Source organism: Helicoverpa armigera, chromosome 6 (genome assembly GCF_030705265.1).
Source record: "Helicoverpa armigera isolate CAAS_96S chromosome 6, ASM3070526v1, whole genome shotgun sequence".
In the NCBI taxonomy this organism is placed as follows: Eukaryota; Metazoa; Arthropoda; class Insecta; order Lepidoptera; family Noctuidae; genus Helicoverpa; species Helicoverpa armigera.
In genome coordinates this window covers 7,517,233-7,532,853 of record NC_087125.1, presented here as the reverse complement: position 1 = coordinate 7,532,853, position 15,621 = coordinate 7,517,233, and the positions used below count along the sequence as shown (strand labels likewise).

General features: G+C 39.3%; 1 protein-coding gene across 1 annotated transcript in view; it reads right to left on the bottom strand.

Moving 5' to 3' along the window:
* The window catches only part of LOC110380348 (collagen alpha-3(IV) chain), a 32,897-nt gene that overhangs the window by 1,940 nt on the left and 15,336 nt on the right, over positions 1-15,621 (bottom strand). Inside the window, exons 2-12 of the mRNA XM_021340303.3 lie at positions 10,260-10,445; positions 10,134-10,178; positions 9,762-10,046; positions 9,274-9,522; positions 8,240-9,023; positions 7,153-7,413; positions 6,647-6,869; positions 6,270-6,385; positions 5,367-5,767; positions 2,993-5,060; positions 2,728-2,905 (exon numbers count right to left, since the gene is read on the bottom strand). Of these exons, the coding sequence (XP_021195978.2) occupies positions 2,728-2,905; positions 2,993-5,060; positions 5,367-5,767; positions 6,270-6,385; positions 6,647-6,869; positions 7,153-7,413; positions 8,240-9,023; positions 9,274-9,522; positions 9,762-10,046; positions 10,134-10,178; positions 10,260-10,445 (4,796 nt within the window). The remainder of the gene's footprint in view (positions 1-2,727; positions 2,906-2,992; positions 5,061-5,366; positions 5,768-6,269; positions 6,386-6,646; positions 6,870-7,152; positions 7,414-8,239; positions 9,024-9,273; positions 9,523-9,761; positions 10,047-10,133; positions 10,179-10,259; positions 10,446-15,621) is intronic.

Below are 15,621 nucleotides of genomic sequence, written 5' to 3'. Positions count from 1 at the left end.
TTATTCATTATTGAATGACAGAAAAGGATAAAAACGTTTATTTCAAAGAAAAAATAGCGGAATGCCACATACGCTTCAATAGTAATCGAGTCGGGATTGGATCTCAGTCGAATCGAGTCGAACGTCAATCGAAGGTCGCTTAAGTAAAATTAGGAGAATCGGGCCCCTGGTGGGTGGCGGCTGTCATTTGAACATTGTCATTTAGCAGTCGTTGTGGGTAGTCAGAAACCAAAAAGTCTGACAACCAGTCCTACCAAGGGCTATTGTCCGAGGAACTGCATTGTAGAGGTCAGATAGGCAGTCGCTCTATGCAAAACACTTTAAACACTGGTGCTCAGCTGCTTCCGGTTAAGACTTTGGAATAAAAATAAGCAAAGGATGATGGGTAAAATTGGCCGGTATATCCAATAAAAACCATTCGCATATCAAATGATAGCTTAGACCCTAAGCTTCATTTTTTGTTATGGGCACAACCTTGTAAACCACCGGAGAACGAAGATATGACACTTGATAGCATAGGACAGCCCATGGCCTTGAACCACTTCATTGCATATGGGAGGGATGTTTAAGTGCATTATTATTGTCAATCATTGTCAGAACGAGACACAGAAGGTGTCTGTGGCCATATTTTGGAAGTTTATTGAAAAAAAAATAGATTATTTAGCAGGTAGTATTTACAACGTATGGTGTACGTATTTCGCCGTTCTGGTGGTTCTAACCGGCATAACCAATGAAAACCATTAGCATATCAAATGATAGCTTATACCCTAAGCTTCATTTTTTGTTATGGGCACCACCTTGTAAACCACCGGAGAACGAAGATATGACACTTGATAGCATAGGACAGCCTAAGGACTTAAACCACTTCATTCTGTATGGGAGCGATGTTTAAGTGCATTATATTATTGTCAATATCAGTCAGGACGTGTCACAGAAGGTGCATGTGTCCATATTTTCCAAGTTTATTGAAAAAAAAAAGATTATTTAGCAGGAAGTATTTACAACGTATGATGTACTTATTCTACCATTCCGGTGAGTCTAACCAGTATATCCAATAAAAACCATTCGCATATCAAATGATAGCTTAGACCCTAAGCTTCATTTTTTGTTATGGGCACAACCTTGTAAACCACCGGAGAACGAAGATATGACACTTGATAGCATAGGACAGCCCATGGACTCGAACCACTTCATTGCATATGGGAGGGATGTTTAAGTGTATTACTATTGTCAATCATTGTCAGAACGAGTCACAGAAGGTGTCTGTGCCCATATTTTGGAAGTTTATTGAAAAAAGAAATATATTTAGCAGGTAGTATTTACAACGTATGGTGTACGTATTCCGCCGTTCTGGTGGTTCTAACCGGCATAACCAATGAAAACCATTAGCATATCAAATGATAGCTTAGACCCTAAGATTCATTTTTTGTTATGGGCACAACCTTGTAAACCACCGGAGAACGAAGATATGACACTTGATAGCATAGGACAGCCTATGGAATTAAACCACTTTGGCACGTATAGGTATACCTATCTTCTTATTATAAACTAGCTGATCCCGCGAACTTCGTATCGTTTAAACCTTCCCTGGAACTCTACAAACATTTTAAAACCAAAAAAAGCCAAATCGGTCCAGCCATTCTCGAGTTTTAGTGAGACTAACGAACATCAATAAGATAAAGATAAAGATAACGTAGCTTTTCCACCACTGAAAGATTTTTCAAATCAGTCAGTTCGTAGCCCATTTAATGCAAATACATACTTGTCGTGAGTACTTGCACAAACATCATCTAATGGCCAGGATAATACATCTTGCTTTGAAATATAATCCTATGGTTTGTGCATCGCTACATAGATAGTATAAGACAAAGTCGCTTTTTCAGTCCTTTTATCCCTATGTCACTTTGAAAAATTAACTCTTCCAAACTGCCCAACGGATTTTGATGCGGTTTTTTAATATATTATTATATTCAAAGATAGAGTGATATATGAAGAAGAAGGTTTGTATGTGTAATAACATCCGTTAAATAGTGAGGAAATACTGTTTTCCCGTGCGAAGCTGGGGTGGGTCGCTACTTTTCTAATAATTCGACAACCCAGGGCCGAATATCCTGGTGCCGCAGAAAGAGGAAATGCTATCTCCAATAATGGAAATAATATACGGTGGTAAAAGTAAAAGTTTTTATGTTTTGTTTTGCTATTAAAACAATTATGCCTAGTTAAGACCGATTTAAATTGATAGTCTACCCTAGGCTTATTTAAATAAGTAATTAGTTGACGAAAATACACCATGCAATGAATTTTTCTACTATGGATTGTATTTAAACAAAAAAAAATGGTGCAAAAAGTATAACTCCTTTGTGCCCGACTGTACTTATTTCCGGTCGATTCTTGACATGAACTGTTTTATTTCAGTAACTGTATGGTGTAAGCAATAATCTAATATACATTAGAACTTTATTGGTTATCAGGCCAGGGTTCATATAAAATTGCCCATCATCCTTTTAAGAGATACTTTTAGCCGCATATTTTGATAATTTATTAGCAATTAGTAGACCTCTCATTCCCAGGAGCTCCCTCCATTTCTGGCGCTGGAGGTGACTAGTACCTACGTACTTTTCTTAGTTACTGCATTCTAGAGTTTATTGATCGAGGCCTAGAAGTTGAATTTTGGTATAAAAGGGGAACTAGTGTCTGACGTCGTAAATAATCATGAAAAAGCATCACCTTGAAATATAATTTCCAACGTCTTTGGCTTGAATGGGTGTCATAGACATAGGCATAGGTTCTGGCGTAGATAGCCAGAAACTGTAATCTTCACGTTGAGCAAAATTACAAACTTCGTCGAAATTGCAGAACATATACGGCATTGTTGAAAATTTACGCATGCAGCTTCCAGAAGCGCCTGTAAGAATACATATGTTTATGTAGTATTTACCATTAATTTATTGGTATCGAAAGTATATATTTTTTATATACATTTAAAACTTACCTAAATCTTGTCCATGCGCTTTTCCGTTCGCAATAATATGAATGAGAGAATACCCGCTCCAAAGAGGTGAGGTTCCCGACGGACATTGTGGAATCATTCTTTCTTGTGAGTGAACAGCAAAATAAAAGCCTCTCGATTTGGGTGTCGGCTGTATTGCTGGTGGACCAGCAGACCCCAAGGCCCCACGATAGCCTTCGTATCCTTGTAATCCTTTGATACCTTTTAAACCTGCGAACCCGGTTTGTCCCGTAGGTCCTACTGAACCTGGGTAACCTACATCGCCTCTCATCCCCTTGCTTCCCGGTATACCATTACGCCCAAATTCACCTGGTCTTCCGTCTTGACCTTCACGCCCAGGCAATCCACGAGGGCCCATGTCACCAATAGGACCGGGGGTAATTTCAGAAGCAACTAATAAATCTCCTGCATCTCCTTTGAAACCTTTAAGACCAGGTGCTCCATACGGTCCTTCTTCGCCTTCGTCACCTTTCAATCCCTTTAATCCCTGAGGACCCATTTCTCCTATACGTCCAGGTCTACCAGAATCTCCGCTATCTCCTTTTTGGCCAGTAGCACCTTTAAAACCTTCATAACCCTGATCTCCTCGCTGACCTTTGGGGCTGTATGAGTCACCTCTTTCTCCTGAATCTCCTTTTAATCCGCGGAAGCCGGGGATTCCCATCGGTCCTGGTCCTCCTGGTCGTCCAGAAATACCTCGCGGTCCTGGGGCACCATCCATTCCCACCATACCTTTTGGGCCTTCAAATATTAGACCTGGCGGACCTGGTAACCCTATAGGACCGTTAATACCATATTCTCCAGGTGACCCCTTTTGCCCCATAGGACCCGGCCATCCAGGTAAGCCATCAAATCCAGGCTTTCCTTGCTCACCCCGTGGTGCATTTACTCCGTTAAGGCCAGGTAGTCCTGGTGGTCCTTGATCACCCCGCATTCCAACAATTCCTTGTAGACCAGTGTCTCCACGTTCTCCCTGCAGACCTTCATCTCCACGCATACCTTTGATACCTTTAAGTCCTAGAAAACCTACCTCACCAAAATCTCCTTTCAAGCCAGGTGTACCTTCCAAACCCATGTCACCCATGTCACCTTTAGTAGCAGTCACGTATGTTGTAATTCCCATATCTCCTTGTATACCTTTTATTCCAGGGAGTCCTGGACGTCCTCTCGGACCCATAAAGCCAACTTCACCGGGAGCACCGAGATAACCCATACGTCCTGGTCTACCCATTGGGCCTTGATCGCCTTTCAAGCCAGTATATCCAACGGGTCCTGGCATCCCTTGCTGACCTTTGATTCCAATTGATCCAGGCCACCCAGGACGACCAGGCCGGCCAGGGTATCCTTTATCACCTGTGTCACCGCGTTCTCCAACGAATCCGAAGTCTCCACTTTCTCCCTTTCTTCCGGGTCTACCAAAAGCTCCTGGATATCCTGAATCTCCCCTTTCACCTTTTAATCCGGGCATACCGGCAATACTTAGGCCTGGAGCACCTTCGTCACCTTTCATGCCTCTGAAACCGTCCTTACCCGGTAGCCCATTAAATCCTTGAAAACCAGGTTCTCCTTCTTCACCTTTATGACCTCTTTCAGCATCATCACCTCTGATACCTTTTTGTCCAGGTAAACCAAAATCTCCTCTTGCTCCTTTAAAACCTTTAAAACCATCCCTGCCAGGGTAACCAGCAAAACCAACATCGCCGGTCATACCTTTACGACCTGAAGGCCCTTGCCTGCCAACTAGACCAGGTACTCCTTTAAACCCTGCGGGGCCTGTATCACCCCGATCTCCCTGGCTACCTTGGTTTCCAACAATTCCAGCTAAGCCCGGGAATCCAGGAAGACCGCTAAAACCATCTTCACCCGGCATACCACGAATACCAGCAGGTCCTATATTTCCCTTCATTCCTTTGGGGCCAATATCTCCAATTATGCCATGAGCTCCTTGTAAACCAGGTTCTCCAATCATTCCCATGCGTCCAGGCCATCCAGGCTGACCAGCTAAGCCAGGGGCACCTTGTATTTCTATTCCTGGTATTCCTTTTCTGCCCTAGATTAAAGAAATAGAAGAACATTAATTCCACACAACTGCCCAGCCAACAACAGTTAATTCAACGGTCGTGTAAACTAGTGTGTCATTTCACATTGTTACTACCGCATCCCGTGGGAACTACTTTGCGCATCCGAACTGCGCACTTTTTTAGATTTGCGCATGTAAGCAATCAAACAAACATGTAGCTTTATAAATTAAGTATGTGCAGATACATAGATCTCGATACTAGATAAGTACGACATATTGAAAGATAGACATTTATACACCAAGAATATAATAATATTTTCACAAATAATATTTTACCTGAGGTCCCTGTGGTCCCTGAGGACCCGCATCTCCAGGAAAACCCTGCTCTCCCTTGTTTCCCATGGAGCCAGTTCTACCCGATAATCCCGGATATCCTGCTTCGCCTTCATCTCCTGCTTCACCAGGTAAACCATCAAATCCTTTTTCACCCATTATAATAGGTAAACCAGGGTTTCCTCGTGAACCTTTCTTTCCTTTGCTTCCCATGTAGCCCTCAGGTCCAGCTTGTCCTTGGGTACCAGGGATTCCAAAAGGTCCAACGTCACCTTTCCTGCCCACGAAACCCTTAAAACCTTTTCTTCCCTGCATGGATCTGCCAGGAGGTCCTTGATCACCCTCCATTCCCGGAATACCGTCAAAGCCCATTTCACCTCTTTCTCCTTTTGCTCCAGGGTAACCTTTGAAAGAATAACTTTTTTTTTTATTTTAGCAAAAAAATTAAAACGGACATGCAAAAATACAAGCGGTTTCATTCGCATCCACATGTTACTACTTTCTGTACTGGTATAAAATATTTACCCTAATTAAAATGAACCAAATACTGAAAAAGCCTTTTTATGTAGAACTTGGAAGGAAGCTATGTTTGAGTAGGTATCTCGATGACTGTTTAAAGTAAATTGGACATCGACAAGAAGTATCGTATTAATAGGATTTTACCTAATATAATAACCAATTCAAGTGAGTTAACTTTCCTATTAAGTTCTTACTCGAATTTTGGGTAATGTACCTCATAGGTCATTTGGTAAAAAGCTACAATTTGTTAGATCCACAGGTTATGGTCTTATTCATTTACTTCTGCTAAATTATTATTATTATTTCGATAATGGAATTTATTTTGGCACGCGTGTTGTTAAGCAATTTAAAGATAATTCACCAATCGGCAGTTTTTGTATGGCTGACCTTTTGGTCCTTGTGGTCCTGTGGGCCCTTTCGGGCCTTTGGCATTGATTCCGTGGGCAAGTGATTCTCCGACTTCACCAGGAAGACCGTCCTCTCCAGGTTCACCAATTTCTCCCCTGTTATAACATAGGTTACCATTAGGTTAGCTAATATGTTAGTAAATTGGAAAGTTGATCAAAGAATTAAAAGCACAACTGCCTTGCATCAAAGTTTTGCCAAATAGGTACCTATGTAGGTACTTCGAGCTGGATTTGAAACTTTAGAAAACATCAAAGTGACTGTCACGTAGAGGGTCACAAAAATGATTTACTGAAATAAAACTGGAAAAGCAAATCATTTAACAAGGATAACATTTTGTATATTATAAGAATGATTACTTCGGTCCCGGTTCTCCTTTTTCCCCAGTAAGAAATTGGATAGGAATCGTAGCTGAACGGCCAGGATAGCCCGGTTGGCCATCGCGTCCTCTCGTTCCGTTTCTTCCCGGCCTACCAGGATATCCGTCTTCACCCATTTTACCCTTTAAACCTTTGAAACCGGAGTCTCCAGTAAAGCCTGGCCATCCTGCATCACCCGGAAGGCCTTGAGCACCCATAAAACCTGGAATATTTATAAAACATATTAATTGATTTCTCCAATGCTATACCACAAAAGAATAACAAATAAATATATATTTAGGGATATGTAAACTCCCTCAATACCCAATTTCTTTGTACCTAAATAATAAATAGAAATCGGTTTTTTATTATTAACCCTTGTCCAAGATCTACTTCATGATTTTTCATCAATTTTTAGTAATTGCATACGAATTATATACCAAATTGAATAAAATAAATACAGAAAAAAATGTGTAAAATAAAAGGTAGCTATCAAAATTACATACCTTGGTCTCCGTCTTCCCCAGTATCTGCTTTCATGAGTTCTAAAGGTGGATAAATAATAATTCCTTTTGGTCCTCTTGGCCCTTGTGGTCCAGCGCCACCGACTAAGCCTTTGTTTCCTTTTGGTCCTTTTGGTCCGTTTGCTCCAGGAATACCAGGGAAGCCCTTAAAACCTTTAGGACCCGAAGGGCCTTCGGCTCCTGGGAAACCCTTAGTACCCGGAAAGCCATCATCTCCCGTCTGTCCTTTTGGTCCATCTGAGCCTGAGTGCGAAATATAAAATGGATATTAAAAAACACATAAGTACAACTTACACTTACGTACGTACATAGTAGGTTTTGAAAAATAAAATTTTGCATAAAACATCAAAGCTCACAATTTTCTGAGCTTATTTCCACGGCATCACACTTTTTTGACGAACTTTCTTCTTACCTTAAAATACTGATATATATTGGTTTGGTAGTACCTAAATAGGTAAAAGCGTACTGATTTTTTTACGCATTTTCATGGAAACAACTTACTATAGGGAAAATTGACCACTACCAGATTTTATGAAATTAAACTCCAATGGGTCGACCTAAAATATTGTGGATTTACATATATTAAATATGTTATGGATACCTATTTTACCATACGGCCAAACGTGGATGACAAAATCGAGAAATGTTGACGATTTAACGATCTGGTCAAATGAACATGAACATTTCATGAAACGCAACCATTTCATGAAATGCTCAAACTTTTCATGAAGTGGTCAATTCTACGATATGGCTACGACATATACATTAGATGCGTAGAACACCTTGGTATACATGGATTAGAAAACCTAGTCCAAATAATAGCAAAGTACATGATTCTACTTCGTTTGAAAACAAACAATATCAACCTTTCGCTTGTGCGAACAAACTTTTCTAACAGAGAACAGTGGTTCGGGGGTAAGTAGAAATAAGCCCAGTAATTATAAACAAATATCTAGCTAGTAAAAGCTGTAATAAGTTATTGTTAAATATCTTTTCTCCCGTTTGAATGAAAAAAATCTTAATTTTTGAATGACCTACTGAATTGTCAAAATAATAAAAAAAGTATTACCTGATCTACAATATGGGCAATCGTCTCCACGTTCACCTTTAGGACCAGGGAATCCTGGACGGCCGTCATAACCAGGATCACCAACGTATCCTGGGATTCCCGGTGGTCCTCTTTCTCCTGGAGGGCCAACTCCATGTACGCCTGTACCTGGATAACCTTGTGGACCCATATCTCCAGGGTTTCCGCGATCACCTCGTTGGCCATTCATGCCATCTGTGCCAGATTCACCTTCTTCGCCATCTGGACCGATAACTCTAGCACCTTTAAAACCTTTTGGCCCGGTAGGACCAGGCGATCCTTTAGGACCAGAAGATCCTTTAAATCCACGGAATCCTTTGAAACCATCATTTCCAGGTTCTCCTTTTGTAGATGTGCCTGGGATGCCAGGTCTGCCCTGATAACCTTTTATTCCAGGAACTCCAGGTGGCCCTTCAATACCAGGCAAACCCCTAGGTCCATTAAGACCTGGAGCTCCAATGGGACCCAAAATACCTTCAGGACCTTGGGGTCCTTGAGGTCCTTGTGTTGGTGGTACATCTAGTCTTTCATCGTAGATGCCAGGTTCTCCAGGAAAACCTTGCGGTCCAGGGTTGCCCTGTTCGGCATCTTCACCCCTTTCTCCTTTAAATCCATCTTCTCCATCGCGCCCTACATATCCGGGAGCACCTTTTTGTCCTTTAGGTCCTGGACTACCATCTCGGCCAGGGTGGCCTATTTTTCCTCTGGGCCCATCTCCACCTTGATCTCCTTTTATTCCTTGTGGACCGTCAGGACCATATGGTCCCTAAAAAAATATACGTTGTTTAAACAAGTTCACAAAACCCTTTTCGTTAACAATACTAAAATTTTGAGTTAAGTACAGCTTTTGCCCAATTAAGTATAGCGCAAAACGAACCTAGATACGAAATTGAATAGAAAAAGGCTGACATTGAATTGAATAGATTATATTAATAGTAAAATCTATACTTAAGTAGTTTTTCAACTCAATGAAGATTATTTGATATTGTTGTTTAAACACAGAGACATTATCTTACCGGTTGACCCCTCGATCCTTGCATTCCCTTCAAGCCTTTTACTCCTCGTTGTCCTCGTAATCCTTTTTCACCTTTATTACCCTTCGTTATAACTGTGAGGTTCTGTCGAACTTCGCTGGTTATTATTATAGACGCTGGTCTTCCCGGTTCTCCTATTGGACCCTGGTCTCCTTTTTCTCCAGGTGGTCCGACGGTATCCTCACCATCTTTTCCTACATCTCCTGGTTCTCCCCGAAGTCCCATTGGACCCTAAAGTTTATAATGATAAGTTTTAATAAAATTAGTACGTACTAGTTTTTTTGTTATTTTACGTTTAAATTATTATTTATAAGCAAAACAAAACTTATAAGATGTAAAAGCTTGTCGCGGGATTTTAGTACTCTTATTAACGGGTACTTTAATCGTCACATTACTTGGTTTAGTACTTATTTACTTGATTGGTACTTAGTATTTATTTACTTGATTTATGCCTGTCTGCTTTTCCTTACCTCATCTCCTTCCTCTCCAGGGAAACCACTATCACCTCTATAACCCATAACGCCTTTAGGTCCAAATGCTCCTGGCCGACCGTATTCACCAGTATCACCTTTCGTTCCTCTTGAATTGACACCTCCTTCGCCAGCCATACCTTGGGAACCCTTCTCTCCTGCAGGTCCCGGCTGTCCTCTATTACCGGGATAGCCCACTCGTCCAGGTGGTCCCATTATACCGTCCACGCCACTACATCCGTCCAACCCTGGTATTCCTATGACACCTTCTGATCCAAATGGACCCTAGAAATATAAAACACATTATAGGAAATGAATAATCGAAATTGTTATTTGTCAATCAAGTTGTGTACTATGTTAAGAAATTCATACTTGTGGTCCTGTGTCTCCTCTTGGTCCATAAGGTCCATCGATGCCCTAAAAATAGAAATGGTTAGTACACATATAATAATGGGAACAGGAGTGGAAAAAAAACATTTATTTAGTGCTTAAACATACATGAGTTCCTTTATCACCATAATCGCCTCTGTCACCGATGTCTCCGGGCACGCCTGGCCGACCCGGGCGGCCTATGGGTCCATCTTCACCATAGTCCCCTTGCATGCCGGGGACTCCGGGGGGGCCCGTATCACCCCGGTCGCCTTTGATGCCAGCACAATCGCATACTGTTTGGTTGCACACCACCTAAGCAAGAAAGAGCATTGCACTTTGGTTACTTACACTTGCTTGATAAATATCGTTGACTCATAGTAATAAGTTTGATTCTGAATATATTTTAGAGAAATCATAGTAGGTCGTCCCGATATCATATTTATAAACTTTAATCATTAGCCCCAAAAAAATAAAACAACAACCAACACAGACGCCAGAATACTAGAAAAAACTATATTTTCTACTTAGAATAATAGAAGAAAAACATTAATTTGTTAAGTGACTTAAACAATTGTGAAGAAAAATTGGATGTTTGTAGGTATATCTATGAGAGAGACACTCAGCGCTTACAAGAGGATCTCTGTCGTACAGAATCTTCTCTTAGGGATATTTGTAGCAAATATGAAGCATCGCAACATGTCCTGAGTGAGCGCATGCAGGAGGCCTGTGAGCTGGCTGACCTAGTGAGGCAAAATGCAGAGAGGCAGGAGTCTCTGACAAAATACCTCTCGTGTAATCATGCCAGCACTTCAAAACCTGAGCAACAATTAATCACCTCCATGGCACCGGTGTCTCAACCGGTTGACACTCTCCCATGTAATCCTCCAACATCTGAGTTGCAGTTAGTCACCAGCATGGCTCCAGTGTGTCAAGTAGTAGATTCCATTGCAAATATTAATTTAAATAATAATAAAAATATTAATTACATATTTTCAGATCATTTTGGTCAAGGTTTTGGTAGCATTTTTAATCAGTGTTCGCATCATAAGGTAATTAATCATTGTGTACCTGGTGCCAGTTTTAGCCACTTAATTAGAAATATTAAATCATCACAGCTTAATCCCATTTCAACTGTTATATTGCTTTATGGGGATAGCCTGGCTGTTACAAAGAAAGACATATTAGAATGTGTTTCCTTGATGACACATTTAAATGAAACTAAAAAAATCAAATTCATACTGTGTGCTTTGCCTTATTCTGACAGTTTATCAATGGAACAAAATAGGCACATATTTGATTTAAATATGTTAATTTATAATAGGACATGTCGTCTTGATAATGCGATTTTATTTTTTGATATAAACCAATTTACAAGTAGATTTAAATTAACTGAATACTCAATGTATTTGCCACCTAGCTGTAGAAGACACATTGCTAATCTTTTAGCATATAATATACACATTGACACTGGTACTTATTACATACCTACGGATACTGTTAGTAGTACTACTAACATAATTATTGATTCGCCCAGTAGTTTAAACTATTAGGCGCGACAAAGGATGGACCGCATGTATTGAATGTTGTACATCAAAACATGCAGGGCCTGTCTGGCAAAGAATTAGAATTAAGTTTATTTATGGAAACCCACAATGTTCATGTTTTGTGTTTAACTGAACATTGGTTAAAAGAGCATGAGTTATTGTTTATTAATGATAACAATTACACAATACAAAGTGCGTTTGTAAGAAGTAAGGCTATTCGAGGCGGCTCCTTGATTCTAGTTTCAAATAATTTAAAATGTAAACAACGCCTGGATATAGTTAAACTTTCTATCGAGCGCACTATAGAGTTGTCCTGTGTGGAACTTGAGCGTTATATTATAATCTGCGTTTACCGCCCCCCCCAAGGAGATTTCAATATATTCGAATCGGTAATTGAAGATTCACTTAATAAATTAAAATCAAGTCACAAACGTAAAATTGTATGTGGTGATTTCAATGTTAATATCTTGGAGGCCTCGCCATTAACTACTAGAATTTTGAACTTATTTAAGTCTTTCAATTTAGTGAATTTATTTTATGAACCAACGAGAATAACGGCTTCTTCTTCTACTTGTCTCGATAATATATTTACCGATTCCGATGAATCAAATAATAATTTAGTCTTCAACGCCCTCACGTCTGACCACTGTGGCCAAAAAGTGAGTTTTCCCATGATTATCCATACGAGTCCACTAAAAATTGAATGCAGGCCCCATTCAGCTAGTCGTTGTAACAGATTTAAATGTAATGTAGCTAAAAAAATTAATCCCAAAATTATTAACAACGAGGATCCTAATGCCATCTATGGATCACTTTTCAGTATTGTTCAGAATGAATTTGATTCTACATTTAAAACTAAAACTTTGGAAATTAAAAGTACCTCGGCTAACTTTAATCAATGGGCCACGACAGGTATTTATAAAAGTAGAGCGAGGCTGTATGAGCTATATGAAATAAAAACGTATCAATTTGATGATGCGTTTGTTAGTTATGTTAAGCAATATTCAAAATTATTCAAAAAGGTTTGTAATATGGCAAAATCTAAATTCATAAGCGACACTATAAAAAAGTCTAATAATAAAGTTAAAACTACATGGAAAATAATAAATAACGAAACTGGTAAATCGGTCAGTCATGAAAAGAAGTTTGAAATCCTAGTCGATAACAAACTTGTTAGTCATGCGGACGACGTAGCAAAAGCCTTTAACGAGTTCTTTGCCGATATACCCATAGCTACAACTCGCTCCTTAAATTCATCTTCGACTGATGCTGAGAAGCTTTTGCGTAGTAGTGTACCCAAGTGTGACTTCTTGTTCAAGTTTAAGCATGTAACGCCGCATGACGTCATCAATGTCTTCAAAACTCTTAAGTCAAAAAACACCGGTGATTACTGGGGTATTTCCACTAAACTTTTAAGTAATATCATTGACATTGTTGCTCCCTATCTAGCTGTTACATTCAATAAATGCGTTGATGCGGGTGTATTTCCGGACCTCATGAAACAAAGTAAAGTCGTTCCCTTGTTTAAATCAGGAACCAAGTCGGATATTGGTAACTTTAGACCAATTTCAATTCTACCTGCGTTTAGTAAAATTTTTGAAAAGTTAATACTCAAGCAGTTGCTCAGTTATTTTAATGTAAATTGCCTCCTCCATAGCGAACAATATGGCTTTACTAGAGGTCGTTCGACTACTGATGCTGGTGTTGCTCTTTTAAAACATATTTTTAATGCATGGGAAAACTCTCAAAACGCAATTGGAGTCTTTTGCGACCTCTCCAAAGCATTTGATTGCGTTCAACATGACACACTTTTACGCAAGTTACGTTATTACGGCGTTCAAAACGGAGCTTTAAACGTCATAGAATCATATTTAAATCATAGATTGCAATGCGTAGACATCAACGGTGTCAAATCTTCAGGCCTACCAGTTCAATTAGGCGTGCCGCAGGGTTCTATTCTAGGTCCTTTCTTATTCTTAGTGTATATAAATGATTTACCATTCCATTTAAAAAATATATGTGATGTAGTATTATTTGCAGATGATACATCTCTCATTTTCAAAGTTGATAGGAATAGGCAGCAGTTTGATGACGTGAACAATGCACTCTCCTTAGTTACGCACTGGTTTACAGCAAATAATTTAGTTCTTAATGCTAAAAAAACCAAATGTGTTAAGTTCACTTTGCCTAATGTAAAACACTTAGGACCTAAGATAATCCTAAATAATGAAGTTCTTGAAACTGTGAAGTCAACAGTGTTTCTGGGAATAACAGTTGATGCAAAGCTACAGTGGGGCTCACATATATCTAGCCTCGCGGGTAGACTTAGTTCTGCTGCCTACGCCGTCAGAAAAGTAAGACAATTCACTGACGTAGACACAGCTCGACTAGTCTATTTTAGTTATTTTCATTGCGTTATGTCCTACGGTATTCTACTGTGGGGCAAAGCTGCAGATATAGAAAACATTTTCGTATTACAGAAACGAGCTGTTCGTGCAATATATAAGTTAGGTAGCAAGCATTCCTTAAGGGAACTTTTTAAAGAAATAGGTATCCTTACTGTGGCATCGCAATTCATCCTTGCTAACATTTTATACATTAGGCAGAATATTCATCACTACACCAAGAAAAGTGATGTCCACAGTATCAACACTAGGAACAAGCATAAACTGTGCGTACCCATTCACAGGCTTCACAAGGTACATGGAACATTTATGGGGCTTGGTATTCGATTTTATAATAAACTTCCTCAGTCGTTTTAGAATTGCCTTTTGATAAATTTAAAGTGCAGGTCAAATCTATTCTGTCGAAGAAAGCTTATTATACAGTTAATGACTACATAAACGATAAAAATAGTTGGTCCTCATGTTAAACACTGGACAGCTTCAAAAGTTATCATTATGAGTTGATGTGATTTATATTATTTTATACGTGACATTTTTTAATTTTATGTATACTGACTAATTACCATCATCGTTCTGTTTTTACGATGAGTTGTTCCTTAATTTTGTAAATGGTCTACTAGCGACTGCGAATCTATTAGTATTAACTGTTTTCTTGTTATGTGGTTGCAAGTCGTCATGCTCCCTTTGACGGTATTGCTTGCGGTAGCGTCGGTGGTCGGGTTGCCTCCCTCCCTCAAAAATGTGCGAGGGGGGCGATGGCTGATCCTCGCGTTATGCTCGTGAACGGGTGCTGCTTGTGGTACCAGGTCGTCTTGCTGACTACATATTTGTACACCCGTAATATACCTAATGTATATGATTTTGGTTTGAACGGTAGTCCTAGTTCACCGTTTTCATTGTTTATGTTGTTATTTTATTTTAATTTTTCATAAAAACTGTTTGACATGTCGGTGGGTGCACCCTAAACTATATCTATCTTCACTGAATGGAGGCTTTATATTTTTTATATTTTTCACTCTTTTTTTAATAGATTTCTTTTGTAACTGCTTGAGTAATAGGTATGGGTAAGGTGTGTACTAGCCAACATGATTAACTATTTGAATTGATTTTATATACAAATTTATGTACACAATGTTGTATAGTGATATTTAAATATTTGTATACGGTTCTTCAAACCATACAGACAGAATTGTGTTGCTGGGGAGTTTGTTCCACCACTTCTTCTTCCCAGCAAAAACACATAGGAAGTGGTGAAGGGCGGGCGTTTTGGGGGCTGTCTTTTGTATTGACGTTCGAAAAGTGCTGATTTTCAGCCTACTTTGAATAAATGACTTTTGATTTTGATTTTTGATTTTGATTTTGAATGAATGATCAGTCACAAAAAATATATTTTCTACTTAGAATAAAATGGATGTATGAAGTAGGTACATATTTTCATTTATACATGTAGATATGTATGGTTCTGTTTTTTTACGATTTATTCATATAATAACTTAAAGATTAATTAAAAATACTGCATAGTGGAGTAAGTAACAAAGA